This window comes from Oncorhynchus gorbuscha, linkage group LG23, assembly GCF_021184085.1.
Source record: "Oncorhynchus gorbuscha isolate QuinsamMale2020 ecotype Even-year linkage group LG23, OgorEven_v1.0, whole genome shotgun sequence".
NCBI lineage: Eukaryota > Metazoa > Chordata > Actinopteri > Salmoniformes > Salmonidae > Oncorhynchus > Oncorhynchus gorbuscha.
In genome coordinates this window covers 57655882-57675858 of record NC_060195.1, presented here as the reverse complement: position 1 = coordinate 57675858, position 19977 = coordinate 57655882, and the positions used below count along the sequence as shown (strand labels likewise).

The following is a 19977-nucleotide window of genomic DNA, read 5'->3' as shown; positions in this document are numbered from 1 at the left end:
GGAGCAGGAGGAGCACTGCAAGGGCCCTGCAAAATGACCTCCAGCAGGCCACAAATGTGCATGTGTCTGCTCAAACGGTCAGAAACAGACTCCATGAGGGTGGTATGAGGGCACGACGTCCATAGGTGGGGGTTGTGCTTACAGCCCAACACCGTGCAGGACGTTTGGCATTTGCCAGAGAACACTAAGATTGGCAGATTCGCCACTGGCACCCTGTGCTCTTCACAGATGAAAGCAGGTTCACACTGAGCACATGTGACAGACGTGACAGAGTCTGGAGACGCCGTGAAGAACGTTCTGCTGCCTGCAACATCCTCCAGCATGACCGGTTTGGTGGTGGGTCAGTCATGGTGTAGGGTGGCATTTCTTTGGGGGGCCGCACAGCCCTCCATGTGCTCGCCAGAGGTAGCCTGACTGCCATTCGGTACCGAGATGAGATCCTCAGACCCCTTGTGAGACCTTGTGAGACCAAAATCAAATCAAGAGTCGGCTTTCTATTCCGCAACAAAGCCTCCTTCACTCACGCCGCCAAGCTTACCCTAGTAAAACTGACTATCCTACCGATCCTCGACTTCGGCGATGTCATCTACAAAATGGCTTCCAACACTCTACTCAGCAAACTGGATGCAGTCTATCACAGTGCCATCCGTTTTGTCACTATAGCACCTTATACCACCCACCACTGCGACTTGTATGCTCTAGTCGGCTGGCCCTCACTACATATTCGTCGCCAGACCCACTGGCTCCAGGTCATCTACAAGTCCATGCTAGGTAAAGCTCTGCCTTATCTCAGTTCACTGGTCAGGATGGCAACACCCATTCGTAGCACGCGCTCCAGCAGGTGTATCTCACTGATCATCCCTAAAGCCAACACCTCATTTGGCCGCCTTTCGTTCCAGTACTCTGCTGCTTGTGACTGGAACGAACTGCAAAAATCGCTGAAGTTGGAGACTTTAATCTCCCTCACCAACTTCAAACATCAGCTATCCGAGCAGCTAACCGATCGCTGCAGCTGTACATAGTCTATTGGTAAATAGCCCACCCATTTTCACCTACCTCATCCCCATACTGCTTTTATACTGTTTTTTTATTTATTTACTTTTCTGCTCTTTTGCACACCAATATCTCTACCTGTGCATGACCATCTGATCATTTATCACTCCAGTGTTAATCTGCAAAATTGTATTATTCGCCTACCTCCTCATGCCTTTTTGCACACATTGTACATAGACTGCCCATTTTTTTTTCTACTGTGTTATTGACTTGTTAATTGTTTACTCCATGTGTAACTCTGTGTTGTCTGTTCACACTGCTATGCTTTATTTTGGCCAGGTCGCAGTTGCAAATGAGAACTTGTTCTCAACTAGCTTACCTGGTTAAATAAAGGTGAAATAAAAATAAATAAAAAAATATGCTGGTGCGGCTGGCCCTGGGTCCCTCCTAATGCAAGACCATGCTAGACCTCATGTGGCTGGAGTGTGTCAGCAGTTCCTGCAAGAGGAAGGCATTGATGCTATGGACTGGCCCGCCCGTTCCCCAGACCTGAATCCAATTGAGCACATCTGGGACATCATGTCTCGCTCCATCCACCAACGTGGCGTTGCACCACAGACTGTCCAGAAGCATGCCCAGTCGTTGTAGGGAGGTCATACAGGCACGTGGAGGCCACACACACTACTGAGCCTCATTTTTACTTGTTTTAAGGACATTACATCAAAGTTGGAACAGCCTGTAGTGTGGTTTTCCACTTTAATTTTGAGTGTGACTCCAAATCCAGACCTCCATGGGTTGATACATTTGATTTCCATTGATCATTTTTGTGTGATTTTGTTGTCAGCACATTCAACTATGTAAAGAAAAAAGTATTTCATAAGAATATTTCATTAATTCAGATCTAGGATGAATTATTTTAGTGTTCCCTTTATTTTTTTGAGCAGTGTATATACACACATTTGAAGTTTACATACACCTTAGCCAAATACATTTAAACAAAAAAAATTCACAATTCCTGACATTTAATCCCAGGAAAAATTCCTGTTTTAGGTCAGTTAGGATCACCACTTTATTTTAAGAATGTGAAATGTCGAAATAATAGTAGAGAGAATTATTTATTTAAGCTTTTATTTCTTTCATCACATCCCCAGTGGGTCAGAAGTTTACATACACTCAATTAGTATTTGGTAGCATTGCCTTTAAATTGTTTAACTTGTCAAATGTTTCAGGTAGCCTTTCACAAGTGTCCCACAATAAGTTGGGTGAATTTTGGCCCATTCCTCCTGACAGAGCTGGCGTAACTGAGTCAGGTTTGTAGGCCTCCTTGCTTGCACACGCTTTTCAGTTCTGCCCACAAATTTTCTATAGGATTGAGGTCAGGGCTTTGTGATGGCCACTCCAATAACTTGACTTTGTTGTCCTTAAGCCATTTTGCCACAACTTTGGAAGTATGCTTGGGGTCATTGTCCATTTGGGACCAAGCATTAACTTCCTGATGTCTTGAGATGTTGCTTCAATATATCCACAATTTTCCGCCCTCATGATGCCATCTATTTTGTGAAGTGCACCAGTCCCTCCTGCAGCAAAGCACCCCCACAACATGATGCTGCCACCCCCGTGCTTCACGGTTGGGATGGTGTTCTTCAGCTTAAAAGCCTCCCCCTTTTTCCTCCAAACATAACGATGGTCATTATGACCAAACAGTTCTATTTTGTTTTATCAGACCAGAGGACATTTCTCCAAAACGTACAATCTTTGTTCCATGTGCAGTTGCAAACCGTAGGTAGTCTGGTTCTTTTATGGCGGTTTTGGACTAGTGGCTTTTTCCTTGCTGAGCGGCCTTTCAGGTTATGTCGACATAGGACTCGTTTTGCTGTGGATAGATACTTTTGTTCCTGTTTCCTCCAGCATCTTCACAAGGTCCTTTGCTGTTGTTCTGGGATTGATTTGCACTTTTCACACCAAAGTATGTTAATCTCTAGGAGACAGAAAGCGTCTCCTTCCTGAGCGGTATGACGGCTGTGTGGTCCAGTGGTGTTTATACTTGCGTACTATTGTTTGTACAGATGAATGTGGTACCTTCAGACATTTGGAAATTTCTCCCAAGGATGAACCAGACTTGTGGAGGTCTATCATTTTTTTTTCTGAGGTCTTGGATGATTTCTTTACATTTTCCCATGATGTCAAGCAAAGAGGCACTGAGTTTGAAGGTAGGCCTTGAAATACATCCACAGGTACACCTCCAATTGACTCAAATGATGTCAATTAGCCTATCAGAAGCTTCCAAAGCCATGACATAATTTTCTGGTTTTCCAAGCTGTTTAATGGCACAGTCAGCTTAGTGTATGTAAACTTCTGAGCCACTGGAATTGTGATACAGTGAATTATAAGTGAAATAATCTGTCTGCAAACAATTGTTGGAAAAATTACTTGTGTCATGCAGAAAGTAAATGTCCTAACAGACTTGCCAAAACTATAGTTTGTTAACAAGAAATGTGTGGTATGGTTGAAAAACAAGTTTTAATGACTCCAACCTAAGTGTATGTAAACTTCCGACTTCAACTGTATATCTGTAACTTAGTAACAGCAAATACAGTCTGCAGCAGACCCAAATGGCAATGAATTAAGCATTCCAGACTTTGAATCATCTGAGTTAGCTTTCAGTCATACTAGCAAACAAGTCATCCGACAAACCCCGTTTCTCATGTAGTGAATAGTGAATGACACTCCTTCATCTCTTAGAGAAAATCTCATGTATGTTGATTACTGGTGTAAAACTTGTCCGGGTACCTTCCCTCAGGTCTTTAGAGCTCAGTTTATCAGTCCGTTGTATCAGTATCTTGACCACTCCAGCAGGGGCGGACACATCAACTGCTGTCTTCAGGCTCAGCTTCGCATCACTCTCTCTTCTCTCCCTTACAGTCTATTGAAATCATACAATACCAATCACACACCAGATATGTTCCTATTCGTATGATTACCTCAGTATCTACGTCATTGTATAGTCTGCTAAATGAACTGGAGTGAGTTTCTGGAAAGCCCTGTCGCTAACATTGTCCTTTATTTCTAGGATGACTCTTATCTCTGTGCAGCTGGGTTTTCAAGATAAATAAGGTGTGATGTCAGCTAGAAGGCTTTCTGGAAACGCACCCCTGGTACAGCAGGAGTTAAATGGTTGCAGTACCTTTGACTTTTCAGGTGTCCGCATTGACCTCTGCTTGGTTTTGGTCAGAGGCTGTCTCAAGGGGACAGGTGGAGGCCCTCGACTGTCAACAAACAAAACTTATTTCTCGTGTCCCATGTCTTTTTCCTGTTGACTGGGTCAGAAACAACACCAATAAATGTATGTAGCACATTTCCTGCAGTCAAATTACCAAATGACCCTCTAGTGGCTTCATCTGTGGAATGTTACTCATATATTTTGTGGTAATTTCATAATTAATAAACTTTTTTTTATTTTTTAAATGCTGAAAAGCCGATGTTTCTATGTCAAACGGTTTTGTAATATTGGGATGCAAACTGAAAATGTAATACATTTTAACGCTATATCTGACATGGTACAGGTGTCTTCTTTTTTAAAGCCCATAACCATGTATGTGAGGTGTAAACTTATGTTTCACAGTAAATTTGTTTAAGAATACCAAGAAACACTCTGTGTGACCCTGATTTAGCCCACTGCAGTAAAAATTCAAAAATAGTTTGTTTCCATCACTCTAGGCCAAGGGCCCAAACCAAATGCTAACGGAGTAAAAGAGAGAGGGCTAAGTACTGTACCTTGGGGACTGCCTGCTGGAAGACCTCCAGAGCTCAACATAGCTATAGTTGACTAACGACTTACCAGGCTTTATCTGCCATTAATAACTTAATTGTGTACTTAGCTAATAATTTGACGTTGATACTGTCATTGGGGCTGTTGGCATTGTATGAGTAGATATATCCTATCAATATTTGCTAAACAAAATAAACAATCATCTTCAAAATGGTATCAGTGTAGATGAAGGGGAGGAGACAGGTTAAAGAAGGATTTTGAAGCCTTGAGACAATTTAGACATGAATTAGATATGTGTGCCATTCGGGAGGATGAATGGGCAAGACAAAAGATGTAAGTGCCTTTGTATGGTAGTAGGTGCCAGGCGCACGGATTTGAGGGTGTCAAGAACTACAATGTTACTGGATTTTTCTAGCTTGACAGTTTCCCGTGTGTATCAAGAATAGTCCACCACCCAAAGGGCATCCAGTCAGCTTCAAATCAAATCAAATTGACACAACTGTGGGAAGTATTGGACTCGGCGTGGGCCAGCATCCCTGTGGAACGCTTTTGACACCTTGTAGTCCATGCCCCGATGAATTGAGGCTGAATTCTGAGGGTAAACGAGGGTGCAACTCAATCCGCCAATTCTTCAATTAACTCATTCATATCTTATCTTCACATCTTTTATTGCGAGTCCAGGGAGAAGTAAACATGGGAATATTTGATCCGAAGCACACACATTGAATGGATTGGATACCGATGCATTTTGATATGACTGCACTTCCCTTGCTTGATAAATCATTAACTCCTCTTAGTCATAACACAGGGAGTAAAGCTCGTCCACTGTCAGTGATGGAGTGCACCCATTTTCTCATGGGAACTGAATCAAAAAATGATATTTTATATACAGACTAGAAACAAGAATAACCTGTTTATCATTATAAGTGACTGTGCGTGGTTTTGAGTCTGTAGCCCAGGACTAAACAAAGAAGTTAGCCATGAACAGAAATCACTGAAACAAAAGGATATCATCATAACTAGAATCGTGCAGAAGAACCATATATGTGCATTTTCAAGAAATGTAGATAAACATGATACATCATTATCATTTTTTGGGGGGAGGGGGGTTATTCAAGTATCTATCAACTATAAAATCCCTAATGTGTTATATACACACTTAGAAACAGAGAAACATTTGATTATATGAAAACAGAACAGTATGCACTTGTATGGTTCTTCTCTGCAAGAGTTCATTTTTATCTCTCTAAATGTTTGTACAATTTCTATTTTCAAAGTTTGCAGACAGAGAGTTTCAGAACAGTACATGTGCTGCACTTATGTGCATAGCACTCGCTCTAGGAAATGTGCGTAAGCATTGTTTACACAAGGATATTGTAACCACTTAACAATCACATATTTTCCATTCTTATCAGTGAAGAAATATATTTGGCTCAGTGCATCATTTGACGGAACTCACAATGACACAAAATAACATGCAATAATGTGACACAAACCAAGAAAACAGGAACTTTGCTGACCATATATCAAATATGTACATAATTGTAACTATGACCTGGTAAGAAATGGCATAATTCAATATAGTGTTTGATGAACTAACCTTTAACATTTCTAAATGGGGCGAGGAGGACCCGCTGAGGCTGCAGACGTAGGGTTTGGAGTTGAACTGGGAGATGACCACCTGTAGAGTGACCTGGGACGTGTCATACTGGAACGGTCTGAATGTGACGGTCACCTCCACCTTCCCATTGGCTGGAATCACTCCTAGAATCACAAACAAACGATTATACCGGTCTTGACCAACTCAGAATTTTGACCAATAATGCATTTTTGAAAGGAAAACATTGCGTAGGCCTACCTAAACTCAACACTTCGAACCCCTCAAACCACGGTAAACCTAGAGATAGGCTTTCAGATCTCTCTACCTAGTCTGAGTACTAGGCTATTTGCGTAACCCAGGAAATCCAGCATCACTCATTGTCTGGAAAGCATCACCATCAATGCCAGGGACAAAACAGCACAGTTCCCCCTGTTCTAGATGCACCAAGTCCCTGACTGCTTTATGTCAATGTGGCTGTTGCAGACCATGAGCATCTTTCCACAGTAATTCAGACACAAGACATGATGGTGGTGTTGAGGAATCACATGTCAGGGCTTGGTAATGAGCTAATAATATTACGTGAGTTCATAGAGGTTAGTCTGGCGGACAGCAACAACAACAAAAAAACGATTTATGTGGTTCAAAGTTTAAACTAATCACCTCAATTAACTAACACCAAAACAGAGTCGGAACCTTTTTGTGAACCAGAAATGATCCTACCGTCAAATACTTCAAAATAAATTGATACACATCTGGCAATGAGACTCGTGGGCTTAATACATTAATCACAGAATATATAGCAACTGTAGATAGAATAATACATGTGTTATCCTCACTGTCTGTGTGACTGAGCTGTTAAGATGTTGTTGCTATCTCGTTCTAACATAATGGTGTTATTACCACTTTATTCAGTGGCCTAATGTAAAGTGCTACCAAGTCTGTTGATTGGAGTTACCTGACAGGGGCTGGACAGAGAAGGCCTTGTGTGACTGGATGATGTACACCTGGAACTCAAAGTCAATGGGACAGCTGCAGCTCAGAGGGATCACATGGTTGACACTGGAAGGTCAAAGACGAGTCAAAGGTCAAAGATAACAAGCATAGAAATCGCACAGCCCCAGAAAGGGCAACAGCCTACATGTTCATTGTGACCTACAATGTAAAGCTAAATCAAATTCAGTCGGCCACTCAGTTCAAAAGACAATCATTTTCATCAAGAGATAAAAATACCCTCCGAAAAAAATCTGTCAAATGTAAACAATTATTATATCTCTAGGGCTCTACAAATGTTTATATTCTGATATTTGTGAAGTATTCTCTTTCCAAGCGTATTGTTTTAACTGAATATTGTTGAATATGCAAGACAAATACTACTGACCCTAGCATATACCCCAGCATACGGCTTATTTAGAGAACTACGATTAGCTATCTACCTGTGCAAATGGACTCTAATATATTGACTGCTCACCGCATCATTAGTGTCAACAGAGATGATTAAAAACAATCGTTTATGATCCGTTACATGACCATAATAACACACTTAGTTGATTCCACAAACAGGCCTTTGTTGCCACTCATCGTGTTTATCTGGCAGGCTAATTCAGAAACTGGTGCACTTAGCAAACACTTAGCAGACTAGGCTGTAGCTGTTGCCTATCCCTTACGGAAAAAACACATGAATTCCACATGTAAACACTTGTGAAGTGTTCCAAAAACACATGTTTTCATGTGATCATATGTGAAGTTGTGATAAAATGTGACAAGATTTAAAGCAACATGTGAGAACATGAAACTACACATGTGGAAATGTGATCATATGTGAAGTGTTCTAAAAACACATGATTTCACAAATGATGTGTTTTTTTTCTGTAAGGGATATGAGTGGCCATGCAACTCATGTACAATCCTCTTAACAAGTTTCATTGATGGGTTGAAAGACTATTCAAAAGGCAAAGATGCACAAATGTCTACTTCACCTCACCTTTGGCCCAGTGGGACAGCTGGTATGGTGATGTGTGTTGGGATGTGCAAGTCATCGATGATGGGGTAGGCATGGGCTGGAACCTGTAAATTATCTTCCCCCTGGAGAGAGATTGAGAGAAAATAACAACGCTCCCTGATGCATTCCTTTAGTGGAGTTCTAAGCAAGGCGAAACCTTCTAGCAGTACCCTGGTCCCAGATCAGTTTGCAATGGAGTGACAATGACCTTAGTTGGCAAGACAGCACACAAACAGATCTGGGACCAAGCTTACCTTCCAGCAACTATGGAGAGAAACGTTGACGACAAACAACTTCTAACGCATAAACACAGCAAATTCCTATTGTGATTGACAGTTGAATAGATTAGAAGTAGAAGTTGAAGACATCACTGTCAGGCATGACAGCAAGCGAACTTGATTAGAAACTAACATAGCACTGGATTCCAACCTTGCAATGAACCCGAATACAGTCATAGAAGTAGCGCCATTCGTCAGGACAGAAGTGTACTTTCAGTGTGTAGGACAGTCCGGGGACAAGACGATGCTGCACAGAATATCAAAATGGAGGAATTAAGCATCAGCGCTAACACTCATACGAATCAAAGATGATAGACGGAATGCATAACATGACATCAAATAGTAAGAAACAAATACCCGGTTTAAATATTTTGTTTTGAAATGCTTTGTTTGGGTGGGGATAATGTGAATGTTGATCACTTCAGATGATATGTTGATAAGCTTCCGAGGAAGATTAAAACAAAGATGAATTAGATGATGCCTTGTGTAAGAATGTACCGGTAGATGAAAGTGCATATAACTGCACAATCGTATCTAAAAAGTCAGTGCTTTTGTCTTTTGTTCTCTTGGAACAGTCAACACATTGCTGAAGCTCATTGCTGAAGCTCACCAAGCTCCTCTGATAGTCCTTCCCCAGTTTAAACCCACTGAAGTGAAGTGCTGAGGGTTCTGCTTGGATTGCAATGTTGCTCTTGAGTTTGGTACAGGTTTCTGGAAGGTATAAGTATAATATAAATGAGATAGCTGTATTCACCATCTGCTTAGTCCCATGTGGCTCAATTGGTAGAGCATGGCACTTGCAATTGCCAGGGTTGTGGGTTTTATTCCCATGGGAGACCAGTACAAAAGAAAGTATGAAAACGTATGCACTCACTACTGCAAGTCGCTCCGGATAAGAACATCTGCTAAATGACTAAAATGGAAATATAAGAAACCAAAATGCCTGAGGAGCCACACACTGTATAATGTAGGCTATGGGAACTCAGATAGCAGCATGAGCATGTTAGCCCAAGCACTCTACTACAATAAACATATTCTTCTTGACTGAATATAGCCTGTCAAACATATGACTGAGACGTATCAAATCGTTCAAGTGTAAGGGTCCTACGGGTCTCTAGTAGGTGATGAGGGACATCAGGGGGACTTCTTTTTCTGTCCTCCACCAGTTGGCACAGGGGTAGAGGGTGTCTTCTTCCTTTGACTGTCTGTGAATGTCTCTGATGCAGTGTGTGCCACTTCCATCACTTCTACATTAAACACAGGGCTGAAGAAGATCGCAAACAATATCACAAATCACATCACATCAGATATGTAAATGCTTGCATTTCAAAGATGCTTTTACACCTGCATTGTTTGCTGTTTGGGGTTTTAGGCTGGGTTTCTGTACAGCACTTTGAGATATCAGCTGATGTACGAAGGGCTATATAAATACATTTGATTTGATTTGATTTGATTTGTCCATATTATAATGAAAAGAACCAAATGACACAGAGCTAGCAAGCCAACGTTGTGCATGTGCAGCTACAGTGGTTGACACTGGAAAGTAAGCAAACTAACTAAGGACGGGTTAGCAAGAGAGAGTGGAAGCTAAGCTCAACATAGAGGAGCAGCTAGCAAAGAGGAACAGCTAGCTACTATAACGTTAGATTGTTATCAAACTACTTGACACCCGTGTGATTTTCTGGATATATTAGTCTGTAAACAGTTTTTGTAGGTTCGATTTGGTAGCTCATAAACAACACAAGTTTTTATTCGTTGCATGATGTCGGTGCTTTTCAAGGTTAAAAACGGCCCGTACCTGTTGTTTCACCTACAAAACATCCACCAAACACTCTCGTCGCCATAGTAATGCTTCAGTGGGACGTGGTTAGTACTAGCAAAGAGTTTCTAAACCCAGAGGCGCAACATCGCCAGACTTCTGGGAACGCTTGCAAAACAGACCCAGCATATATAACACCGGGTTTGGGGGGTTGAGAAGTGAATGAGATAAGCGAAAAATGATTATTTAGTGGTTAATTTATCTAAAGGCACAACCTAGATTCGAGCCAATGTATTAAGCAGTTGAACATGGTATTACTACAACCTCGTGAAAGTGAAAACAACGTTATATCGAAGGAGTGCCTTTGATATGATGGCACGCACATGCGCAGTACAGCGTGAGACGACCGTTAGACCCGATTACGTATTTCTGCGCATGAATTTAGCGAGCCAACATCACCATGACTTCGCCTACAAGCGTTTTCGGGGATTTCTGTTGGAGAAGCAGTTTCTGCCTATCTTCATACTGTATTGTCTTTGGTACTAGTCTATTATAAAAAGGTCAGGTGTAATAACCGCACAAACAAAACACATGCAATTGGTTTGGACAAAGACAGTGGATGCTGATTGATGACTTGCTGCTTTGAATAGGACGATTATTTCAGACTTTTAGTACCGAAAGTCAGTTTACAGTTTCTTCAAGTCTATAATTAAGTTACATTTTTTTTGGTAAATGATGATTGTGTCTGACAAAATGCACATTGGAATTATTGGAATCCTACTGGGCATGTACTTAAAGGTAAGAATGCACACGCGTGTTTGAAAAAGCTGGGCATGTTTGGCAAAGGTACATACATATACACTCCGTGTAAGAAACATTAGGAACACCTTCATAATACTGAGTTGCAGCACCTTTTGCCCTCAGAACAGCCTCAGTTCGTCGGGACATGGATTATAATGTGTCAAACGCGTTCCTAAGGGATGCTGGCCCATGTTGAATCCAATGCTTCCCACAATTGTGTCAAGTTAGCTGGATGTCTGCTGGACCACTCTTAATACACACGGGAAACTGTTGAGCGTGGAAAAACCCAGCAGTGTTGCAGTTCTTGACACACTCCAACTACTACCATACCCTGTTCAAAGGCACTTACATATTTTGTCTTGCTCATTCACATTTGAATTAACACATATCACAATCCATGTCTCAAGGCTTCACAATCATTCTTTAACCTGTCTCCCCACCTTTATCTATACTGAGTTGAAGTGGATTTATCAGGTGACATCAATAATAGATCATAGCTTATACCTGGGCAGTCTACTATGTCATGGAAAGATCATCTAGGTTGAAGGTTATGCCTTTAGATTTCGAGAAAATGAGAAACTAAGGAATACTTATTTTTATGTTTTGTGCACTCAGTGCCTTCAGAAAGTATTCACATTGAACCTTTTCCCCAAATTGTGTTGTTACAAAGTGGCATCATTTAAAAAATGTTTTTGTCAAATCTACACAATACTTTAATATAAAAGCGGGGGGAAAAAACTAAAATGTAAAAATATTTGTTTTTTTATATATATTAGGAAGGTGTTCCTAGTGTTTGGTATACTCAGTGTATATTATTTTCACATTTAGTGGAGACTACAGCAGTGAGTCTTATCTGGTTATGTCTCGCTAAGAGTTTTCCACAGCAGGATTGTGAAACATTTGCACATTATTCTTTTCAGAATTCTTCAAACTCTGTCAAATAGGTAGTTGATCATTCCTAGACAACCATTTTCAGATCTTGCCATAGGTTTTAAAGCAGATTTAAATCAAAAACTGTTACTCGGCATCTCAGGAACACTCCAGTGTTGATTATGTTTTCTGTCATTGTCCTGCTGAAAGGTGAATTGATCTCCCAGTGTGTGGTGGAAAGCAGACATAACCATGTTTTCTTCTAGGATTTTGCCTGTGCCCATTCCAATGATTATAAGCATACCCGTAACATGATGCAGCCACCACTATGCTTGAAAATATGGAGTGGTATTCTCCACGTGTTGTGTTGAATTCCCCCAAACATAACACTTTGTATTCAGGACAAAAAGTACATTGTTTGCTAAATTCTTTGACATATTACTATAGTGCCTTGTTGCAAACAGGATGCACGTTTTGGAATATTTTTGTTCTGTACAGGCTTCCCTTTTTCACTCTGTCAATTAAGTTAGTATTGTGGAGTAACTACAATGTTGATCCATCCTCAGTTTTCTCCTATCACAGCCATCAAACTCTAACTGTTTTAAAGTCATCATTGGCCTCGTGGTGAAATCCCTGAGTGGTTTCCTTCCTCTCCAGCAACTGAGTTAGGAAGGACGCCTGTATATTTGTAGTCACTGGGTGTATTGATACGCCATCCAAAGTGTAACTAATAACTTCGCCATGCTCAAAAGGATATTCAATATCTGCTTTTTAACATTTTTACACTTTTTTTCCGAGGCATTGGAAAACCTCCATGGTCTTTGTGGTTGAATCTGTGTTTGAAATTGACTGCTCGACTGGGGGACCTTACAGATAATTGTATGTGTGGGGTACAGAGATGAGGTAGTCATAAAAAAATAAACATGCAACTTATTATGCGGCTTGTTAACAGACATCAAGACATTTCAGCTTTTTATTCATTTGTAAACGTTAAAAAACAAAACATAATTCCTCTTAATTCCAGTGACCAGAAACTCAATTGAATCCATTCTAAACACAGTCTAACAACAAAATGTGGAAAAAAGTCAAGGGGTGTGAATACCTTCTGAAGGCACTGTCGGCTATAGGGAGATGACGCGTACACACATTATTTTTCTTTTCAACTGTGAAAGGTTCAAGCAGACTGTGAGCCGTACATCATTCTTATTAGAGAGGAGGAGAGGTGCCTTCACGAGTTGCGACTGCATAATGTGTCCAAAACTCCCCAACCAGGTGAGATGAGACCGTTTGTAATTCTTCCCCCTTAGAAATTCATACCCAGCATGGTTTGTCATGTTTTCCTACGCTAAACAAATATAGGTCAACATGTTCCGTCTCTATTCCATAATAGTCAATGTTCTTAGAATTTGTTTATTTAATGGCATTATATGATATGCATACCACATAAGAGTAAAATCATTTCCAGTCCCACAGGCATCAAAATCTGAAACAGCACCACACATCAGCACATCACTGGGAACCAGGCCAGTTTGACTGTGGACTAGGTTTCCCTCTAGTGGCAGTATAGAGTAGGTTACATCTCAACATACAGCATTATCGTTGTAGTGACTTCCCCACTTTGAGTTCAACATTACTGTCATATTGGTGAGAACAGTTCATCAGATTATCAGAGCTGTTTGTCTTGCTCCTCTTGTTATTACTGGACTATTGGCGGCAGGTAGCCTAAGAGCATTGGGCCAGTAACCCGAAAAGTTTCCTGGTTCGAATCCCCGAGCCGACTAGGTGAAAAATCTGTTGATCTGCCCTTGAGCAAGGCACTTAACCCCAATTGCTCTTGTAAATCACTCTGGATAAGAGAGTTTAAATTACTAAAATGTAAATTATTCACAATGACCAAACAAGGACCGCCGTTGTACTGTTTGCCTTATAATTTTTGACAACAAACCACCAAACACATGTATTTATTTGTTATTTGTTTTCCTTTATTTAACCAGGCAAGTCAGTTAAGAACTAATTCTTATGTATAGATAGGCCCCCCCATTAAAAAAAATATTTACACACTTTGATTATAATTTGAGAGATACAAGAAAACAGTACCTGATTTGTTTTTCTTATTCAGACTGCAAGGGTATGTGGGACCACTTGAATTGCTGGTCTCCTGCTTTTGTAGGGGAAACTGCATCACAGAACTGTCCCAATTTCTTCAAATCAGAAGGTGAGAAACCCCCATCATGATGTGTGTGTTATACCCCCCAACCCCTGGCTGTTATTTGTTAGACCCCCACCCCACCCCTGGCTGTTACGATGTGTGTGTTATACCCCCCGCCCCCAACCCCTGGCTGTTATTTGTTAGACCCCCACCCCACCCCTGGCTGTTACGATGTGTGTGTTATACCCCCCGCCCCCAACCCCTGGCTGTTATTTGTTAGACCCCCACCCCTGTCTGTTATGATGTGTTAGACCCCCACCCCACCCCTGTCTGTTATGTGTTAGACCCCCACCCCACCCCTGGCTGTTATGTGTTAGACCCCCACCCCACCCCTGGCTGTTAGGTGTTAGACCCCCACCCCACCCCTGGCTGTTATGATGTGTTAGACCCCCACCCCTGTCTGTTATGATGTGTTAGACCTCCACCCCACCCCTGTCTGTTACGATGTGTTAGACCCCCACCCCACCCCTGTCTGTTACGATGTGTTAGACCCCCACCCCATCCCTGTCTGTTATGATGTGTTCGACCCCCACCCCACCCCTGTCTGTTATGTGTTCGACCCCCACCCCAACCCTGGCTGTTATGTGTTAGACCCCCACCCCACCCGTGTCTGTTATGATGTGTTCGACCCCCACCCCACCCCTGTCTGTTATGTGTTTGACCCCCACCCCACCCCTGTCTGTTATGTGTTCGACCCCCACCCCAACCCTGGCTGTTATGTGTTAGACCCCCACCCCACCCCTGTCTGTTATGATGTGTTCGACCCCCACCCCACCCCTGTCTGTTATGATGTGTTCGACCCCACCCCACCCCTGTCTGTTATGTGTTCGACCCCCACCCCACCCCTGGCTGTTATGTGTTAGACCCCCACCCCACCCCACCCCTGGCTGTTATGATGTGTTAGACCCCCACCCCTGGCTGTTATGATGTGTTAGACCCACACCCCTGTCTGTTATGATGTGTTAGACCCCCACCCCACCCCTGTCTGTTATGATGTGTTAGACCCCCACCCCACCCCTGTCTGTTATGATGTGTTAGACCCCCACCCCACCCCTGGCTGTTATGATGTGTTAGACCCCCACCCCACCCCTGTCTGTTATGATGTGTTAGACCCCCACCCCACCCCTGTCTGTTATGATGTGTTAGACCCCCACCCCACCCCTGTCTGTTATGATGTGTTAGACCCCCACCCCACCCCTGTCTGTTATGATGTGTTAGACCCCCACCCCACCCCTGTCTGTTATGATGTGTTAGACCCCACCCCACCCCTGTCTGTTATGATGTGTTAGACCCCCACCCCACCCCTGTCTGTTATGATGTGTTAGACCCCCACCCCACCCCTGGCTGTTATGATGTGTTAGACCCCCACCCCACCCCTGTCTGTTATGATGTGTTAGACCCCCACCCCACCCCCTGGCTGTTATGATGTGTTAGACCCCCACCCCACCCCTGGCTGTTATGATGTGTTAGACCCCCACCCCACCCCTGGCTGTTATGTGTTAGACCCCCACCCCACCCCTGGCTGTTATGATGTGTTAGACCCCCACACCACCCCTGGCTGTTATGATGTGTTAGACCCCCACCCCTGGCTGTTATGATGTGTTAGACCCCCACCCCACCCCTGGCTGTTATGATGTGTTAGACCCCCACCCCACCCCTGTCTGTTATGTGTTCGACCCCCACCCCACCCCTGTCTGTTATGATGTGTTCGACCCCCACCCCACCCCTGGCTGTTATGTGTTAGACCCCCCCCCACCCCTGTCTGTTATGTGTTAGACCCCCACCCCACCACACCCCTGTCTGTTATGTGTTCGACCCCACCCCACCCCTGTCTGTTATGATGTGTTCGACCCCCACCCCACCCCTGTCTGTTATGTGTTCGACCCCCACCCCTGTCTGTTATGATGTGTTCGACCCCCACCCCACCCCTGTCTGTTATGATGTGTTAGAACCCCACCCCACCCCTGTCTGTTATGATGTGTTAGACCCCCACCCCACCCCACCCCTGGCTGTTATGATGTGTTAGACCCCCACCCCACCCCTGGCTGTTATGTGTTAGACCCCCACCCCACCCCTGGCTGTTATGATGTGTTAGACCCCCACCCCTGGCTGTTATGATGTGTTAGACCCCCACCCCACCCCTGGCTGTTATGATGTGTTCGACCCCACCCCACCCCTGGCTGTTATGATGTGTTCGACCCCCACCCCTGGCTGTTATGATGTGTTCGACCCCCACCCCACCCCTGGCTGTTATGATGTGTTCGACCCCCACCCCACCCCTGGCTGTTATGATGTGTTCGACCCCCACCCCTGGCTGTTATGATGTGTTCGACCCCCACCCCACCCCTGTCTGTTATGATGTGTTCGACCCCCACCCCTGGCTGTTATGATGTGTTCGACCCCACCCCACCCCTGTCTGTTATGATGTGTTCGACCCCCACCCCACCAGTGTCTGTTATGATGTGTTCGACCCCCACCCCTGTCTGTTATGATGTGTTTGACCCCCTCCCCACCCCTGGCTGTTATGTGTTAGACCCCCACCCCTGTCTGTTATGATGTGTTCGACCCCCACCCCTGGCTGTTATGTGTTAGACCCCCACCCCACCCCACCCCTGGCTGTTATGATGTGTTAGACCCCCACCCCACCCCTGGCTGTTATGTGTTAGACCCCCACCCCACCCCTGGCTGTTATGATGTGTTAGACCCCCACCCCACCCCTGGCTGTTATGATGTGTTAGACCCCCACCCCACCCCTGGCTGTTATGATGTGTTAGACCCCCACCCCACCCCTGGCTGTTATGATGTGTTAGACCCCCACCCCACCCCTGGCTGTTATGATGTGTTAGACCCCCACCCCACCCCTGTCTGTTATGTGTTTGACCCCCACCCCACCCCTGGCTGTTATGTGTTAGACCCCCACCCCTGTCTGTTATGATGTGTTCGACCCCCACCCCTGTCTGTTATGTGTTCGACCCCCACCCTACCCCACCCCACCCCTGGCTGTTATGATGTGTTAGACCCCCACCCCACCCCTGGCTGTTATGTGTTAGACCCCCACCCCACCCCTGGCTGTTATGATGTGTTAGACCCCCACCCCACCCCTGGCTGTTATGTGTTAGACCCCCACCCCACCCCTGGCTGTTATGATGTGTTAGACCCCCACCCCACCCCTGGCTGTTATGTGTTAGACCCCCACCCCACCCCTGGCTGTTATGATGTGTTAGACCCCCACCCCACCCCACCCCTGGCTGTTATGATGTGTTAGACCCACACCCCACCCCTGGCTGTTATGTGTTAGACCCCCACCCCACCCCTGGCTGTTATGATGTGTTCGACCCCCACCCCACCCCTGGCTGTTATGATGTGTTCGACCCCCACCCCTGGCTGTTATGATGTGTTCGACCCCCCCCACCCCACCCCTGTCTGTTATGATGTGTTCGACCCCCACCCCTGTCTGTTATGATGTGTTCGACCCCCACCCCTGTCTGTTATGATGTGTTCGACCCCACCCCACCCCTGTCTGTTATGTGTTTGACCCCCACCCCACCCCTGGCTGTTATGTGTTAGACCCCCACCCCACCCTTGTCTGTTATGATGTGTTCGACCCCCACCCCACCCCTGTCTGTTATGATGTGTTAGACCCCCACCCCACCCGTGTCTGTTATGATGTGTTCGACCCCCACCCCTGTCTGTTATGATGTGTTTGACCCCCACCCCACCCCTGGCTGTTATGTGTTAGACCCCCACCCCTGTCTGTTATGATGTGTTCGACCCCCACCCCTGGCTGTTATGTGTTAGACCCCCACCCCACCCCACCCCTGGCTGTTATGTGTTAGACCCCCACCCCACCCCTGGCTGTTATGATGTGTTAGACCCCCACCCCACCCCTGGCTGTTATGTGTTAGACCCCCACCCCACCCCTGGCTGTTATGATGTGTTAGACCCCCACCCCACCCCTGGCTGTTATGTGTTAGACCCCCACCCCACCCCTGGCTGTTATGTGTTAGACCCCCACCCCACCCCTGGCTGTTATGATGTGTTAGACCCACACCCCACCCCTGGCTGTTATGATGTGTTAGACCCCCACCCCACCCCTGGCTGTTATGATGTGTTCGACCCCCACCCCACCCCTGGCTGTTATGATGTGTTCGACCCCCACCCCACCCCTGGCTGTTATGATGTGTTCGACCCCCACCCCACCCCTGTCTGTTATGATGTGTTCGACCCCACCCCACCCCTGTCTGTTATGATGTGTTCGACCCCCACCCCTGTCTGTTATGATGTGTTCGACCCCCACCCCTGTCTGTTATGATGTGTTCGACCCCCACCCCACCCCTGTCTGTTATGTGTTTGACCCCCACCCCACCCCTGGCTGTTATGTGTTAGACCCCCACCCCACCCTTGTCTGTTATGATGTGTTCGACCCCCACCCCACCCCTGTCTGTTATGATGTGTTAGACCCCCACCCCACCCGTGTCTGTTATGATGTGTTCGACCCCCACCCCACCCCTGTCTGTTATGATGTGTTCGACCCCCACCCCTGTCTTGTTATGATGTGTTTGACCCCCACCCCACCCCTGGCTGTTATGTGTTAGACCCCCACCCCTGTCTGTTATGATGTGTTCGACCCCCACCCCTGGCTGTTATGTGTTAGACCCCCACCCCACCCCACCCCTGGCTGTTATGATGTGTTAGACCCCCACCCCACCCCTGGCTGTTATGTGTTAGACCCCCACCCCACCCCTGGCTGTTATGATGTGTTAGACCCCCACCCCACCCCTGGCTGTTATGATGTGTTAGACCCCCACCCCACCCCTGGCTGTTATGATGTGTTAGACCCCCACCCCACCCCTGGCTGTTATGATGTGTTAGACCCCCACCCCACCCCTGGCTGTTATGATGTGTTAGACCCCCACCCCACCCCTGTCTGTTATGTGTTTGACCCCCACCCCACCCCTGGCTGTTATGTGTTAGACCCCCACCCCTGTCTGTTATGATGTGTTCGACCCCCACCCCTGTCTGTTATGTGTTCGACCCCCACCCTACCCCACCCCACCCCTGGCTGTTATGATGTGTTAGACCCCCACCCCACCCCTGGCTGTTATGTGTTAGACCCCCACCCCACCCCTGTCTGTTATGATGTGTTAGACCCCCACCCCACCCCTGGCTGTTATGTGTTAGACCCCCACCCCGCCCCACCCCACCCCTGGCTGTTATGATGTGTTAGACCCCCACCCCACACCTGGCTGTTATGTGTTAGACCCCCACCCCACCCCTGGCTGTTATGATGTGTTAGACCCCCACCCCACCCCTGGCTGTTATGTGTTAGACCCCCACCCCACCCCTGGCTGTTATGATGTGTTAGACCCCCACCCCACCCCTGGCTGTTATGATGTGTTAGACCCACACCCCACCCCTGGCTGTTATGTGTTAGACCCCCACCCCACCCCTGGCTGTTATGATGTGTTAGACCCCCACCCCACCCCACCCCTGTCTGTTATGTGTTCGACCCCACCCCACCCCTGTCTGTTATGATGTGTTCGACCCCACCCCACCCCTGTCTGTTATGAGTTCGTCCCCCACCCCACCCCTGTCTGTTATGATGTGTTCGACCCCCACCCCACCCCACCCCTGTCTGTTATGATGTGTTAGACCCCCACCCCTGTCTGTTATGATGTGTTCGACCCCCACCCCACCCC

At 45.7% G+C, this 19977-nt stretch overlaps 2 protein-coding genes across 3 annotated transcripts in view; one reads left to right on the top strand and one right to left on the bottom strand.

The window, feature by feature from the left end:
• Positions 1-3492: 3492 nt before the first annotated feature.
• On the bottom strand, positions 3493-10498 carry LOC124010524 (cilia- and flagella-associated protein 221-like). Its single transcript, XM_046323032.1, has 8 exons — positions 10438-10498; positions 9250-9903; positions 8791-8886; positions 8344-8444; positions 7318-7421; positions 6363-6526; positions 4178-4310; positions 3493-3916 (listed from the first exon to the last, which is right to left on the bottom strand). Exons 2-7 carry the CDS (start codon positions 9394-9396, stop codon positions 4263-4265), a joined length of 660 nt encoding a protein of 219 aa, XP_046178988.1. The 5' UTR covers positions 9397-9903; positions 10438-10498; the 3' UTR covers positions 3493-3916; positions 4178-4262.
• Positions 10499-10891: 393 nt separating this feature from the next.
• LOC124010523 (vasoactive intestinal polypeptide receptor-like) overlaps positions 10892-19977 on the top strand; it is a 20893-nt gene continuing 11807 nt past the window's right edge. The window contains exons 1-3 of one of the 2 annotated variants that reach the window (XM_046323030.1): positions 10893-11196; positions 13242-13341; positions 14189-14284. In XM_046323030.1, the coding sequence (XP_046178986.1) occupies positions 11131-11196; positions 13242-13341; positions 14189-14284 (262 nt within the window). In that variant the 5' untranslated portion in view covers positions 10893-11130. Of the gene's footprint in view, positions 11197-13241; positions 13342-14188; positions 14285-19977 lie in introns of both variants that reach the window. The other variant, XM_046323031.1, reaches the window with a different exon arrangement.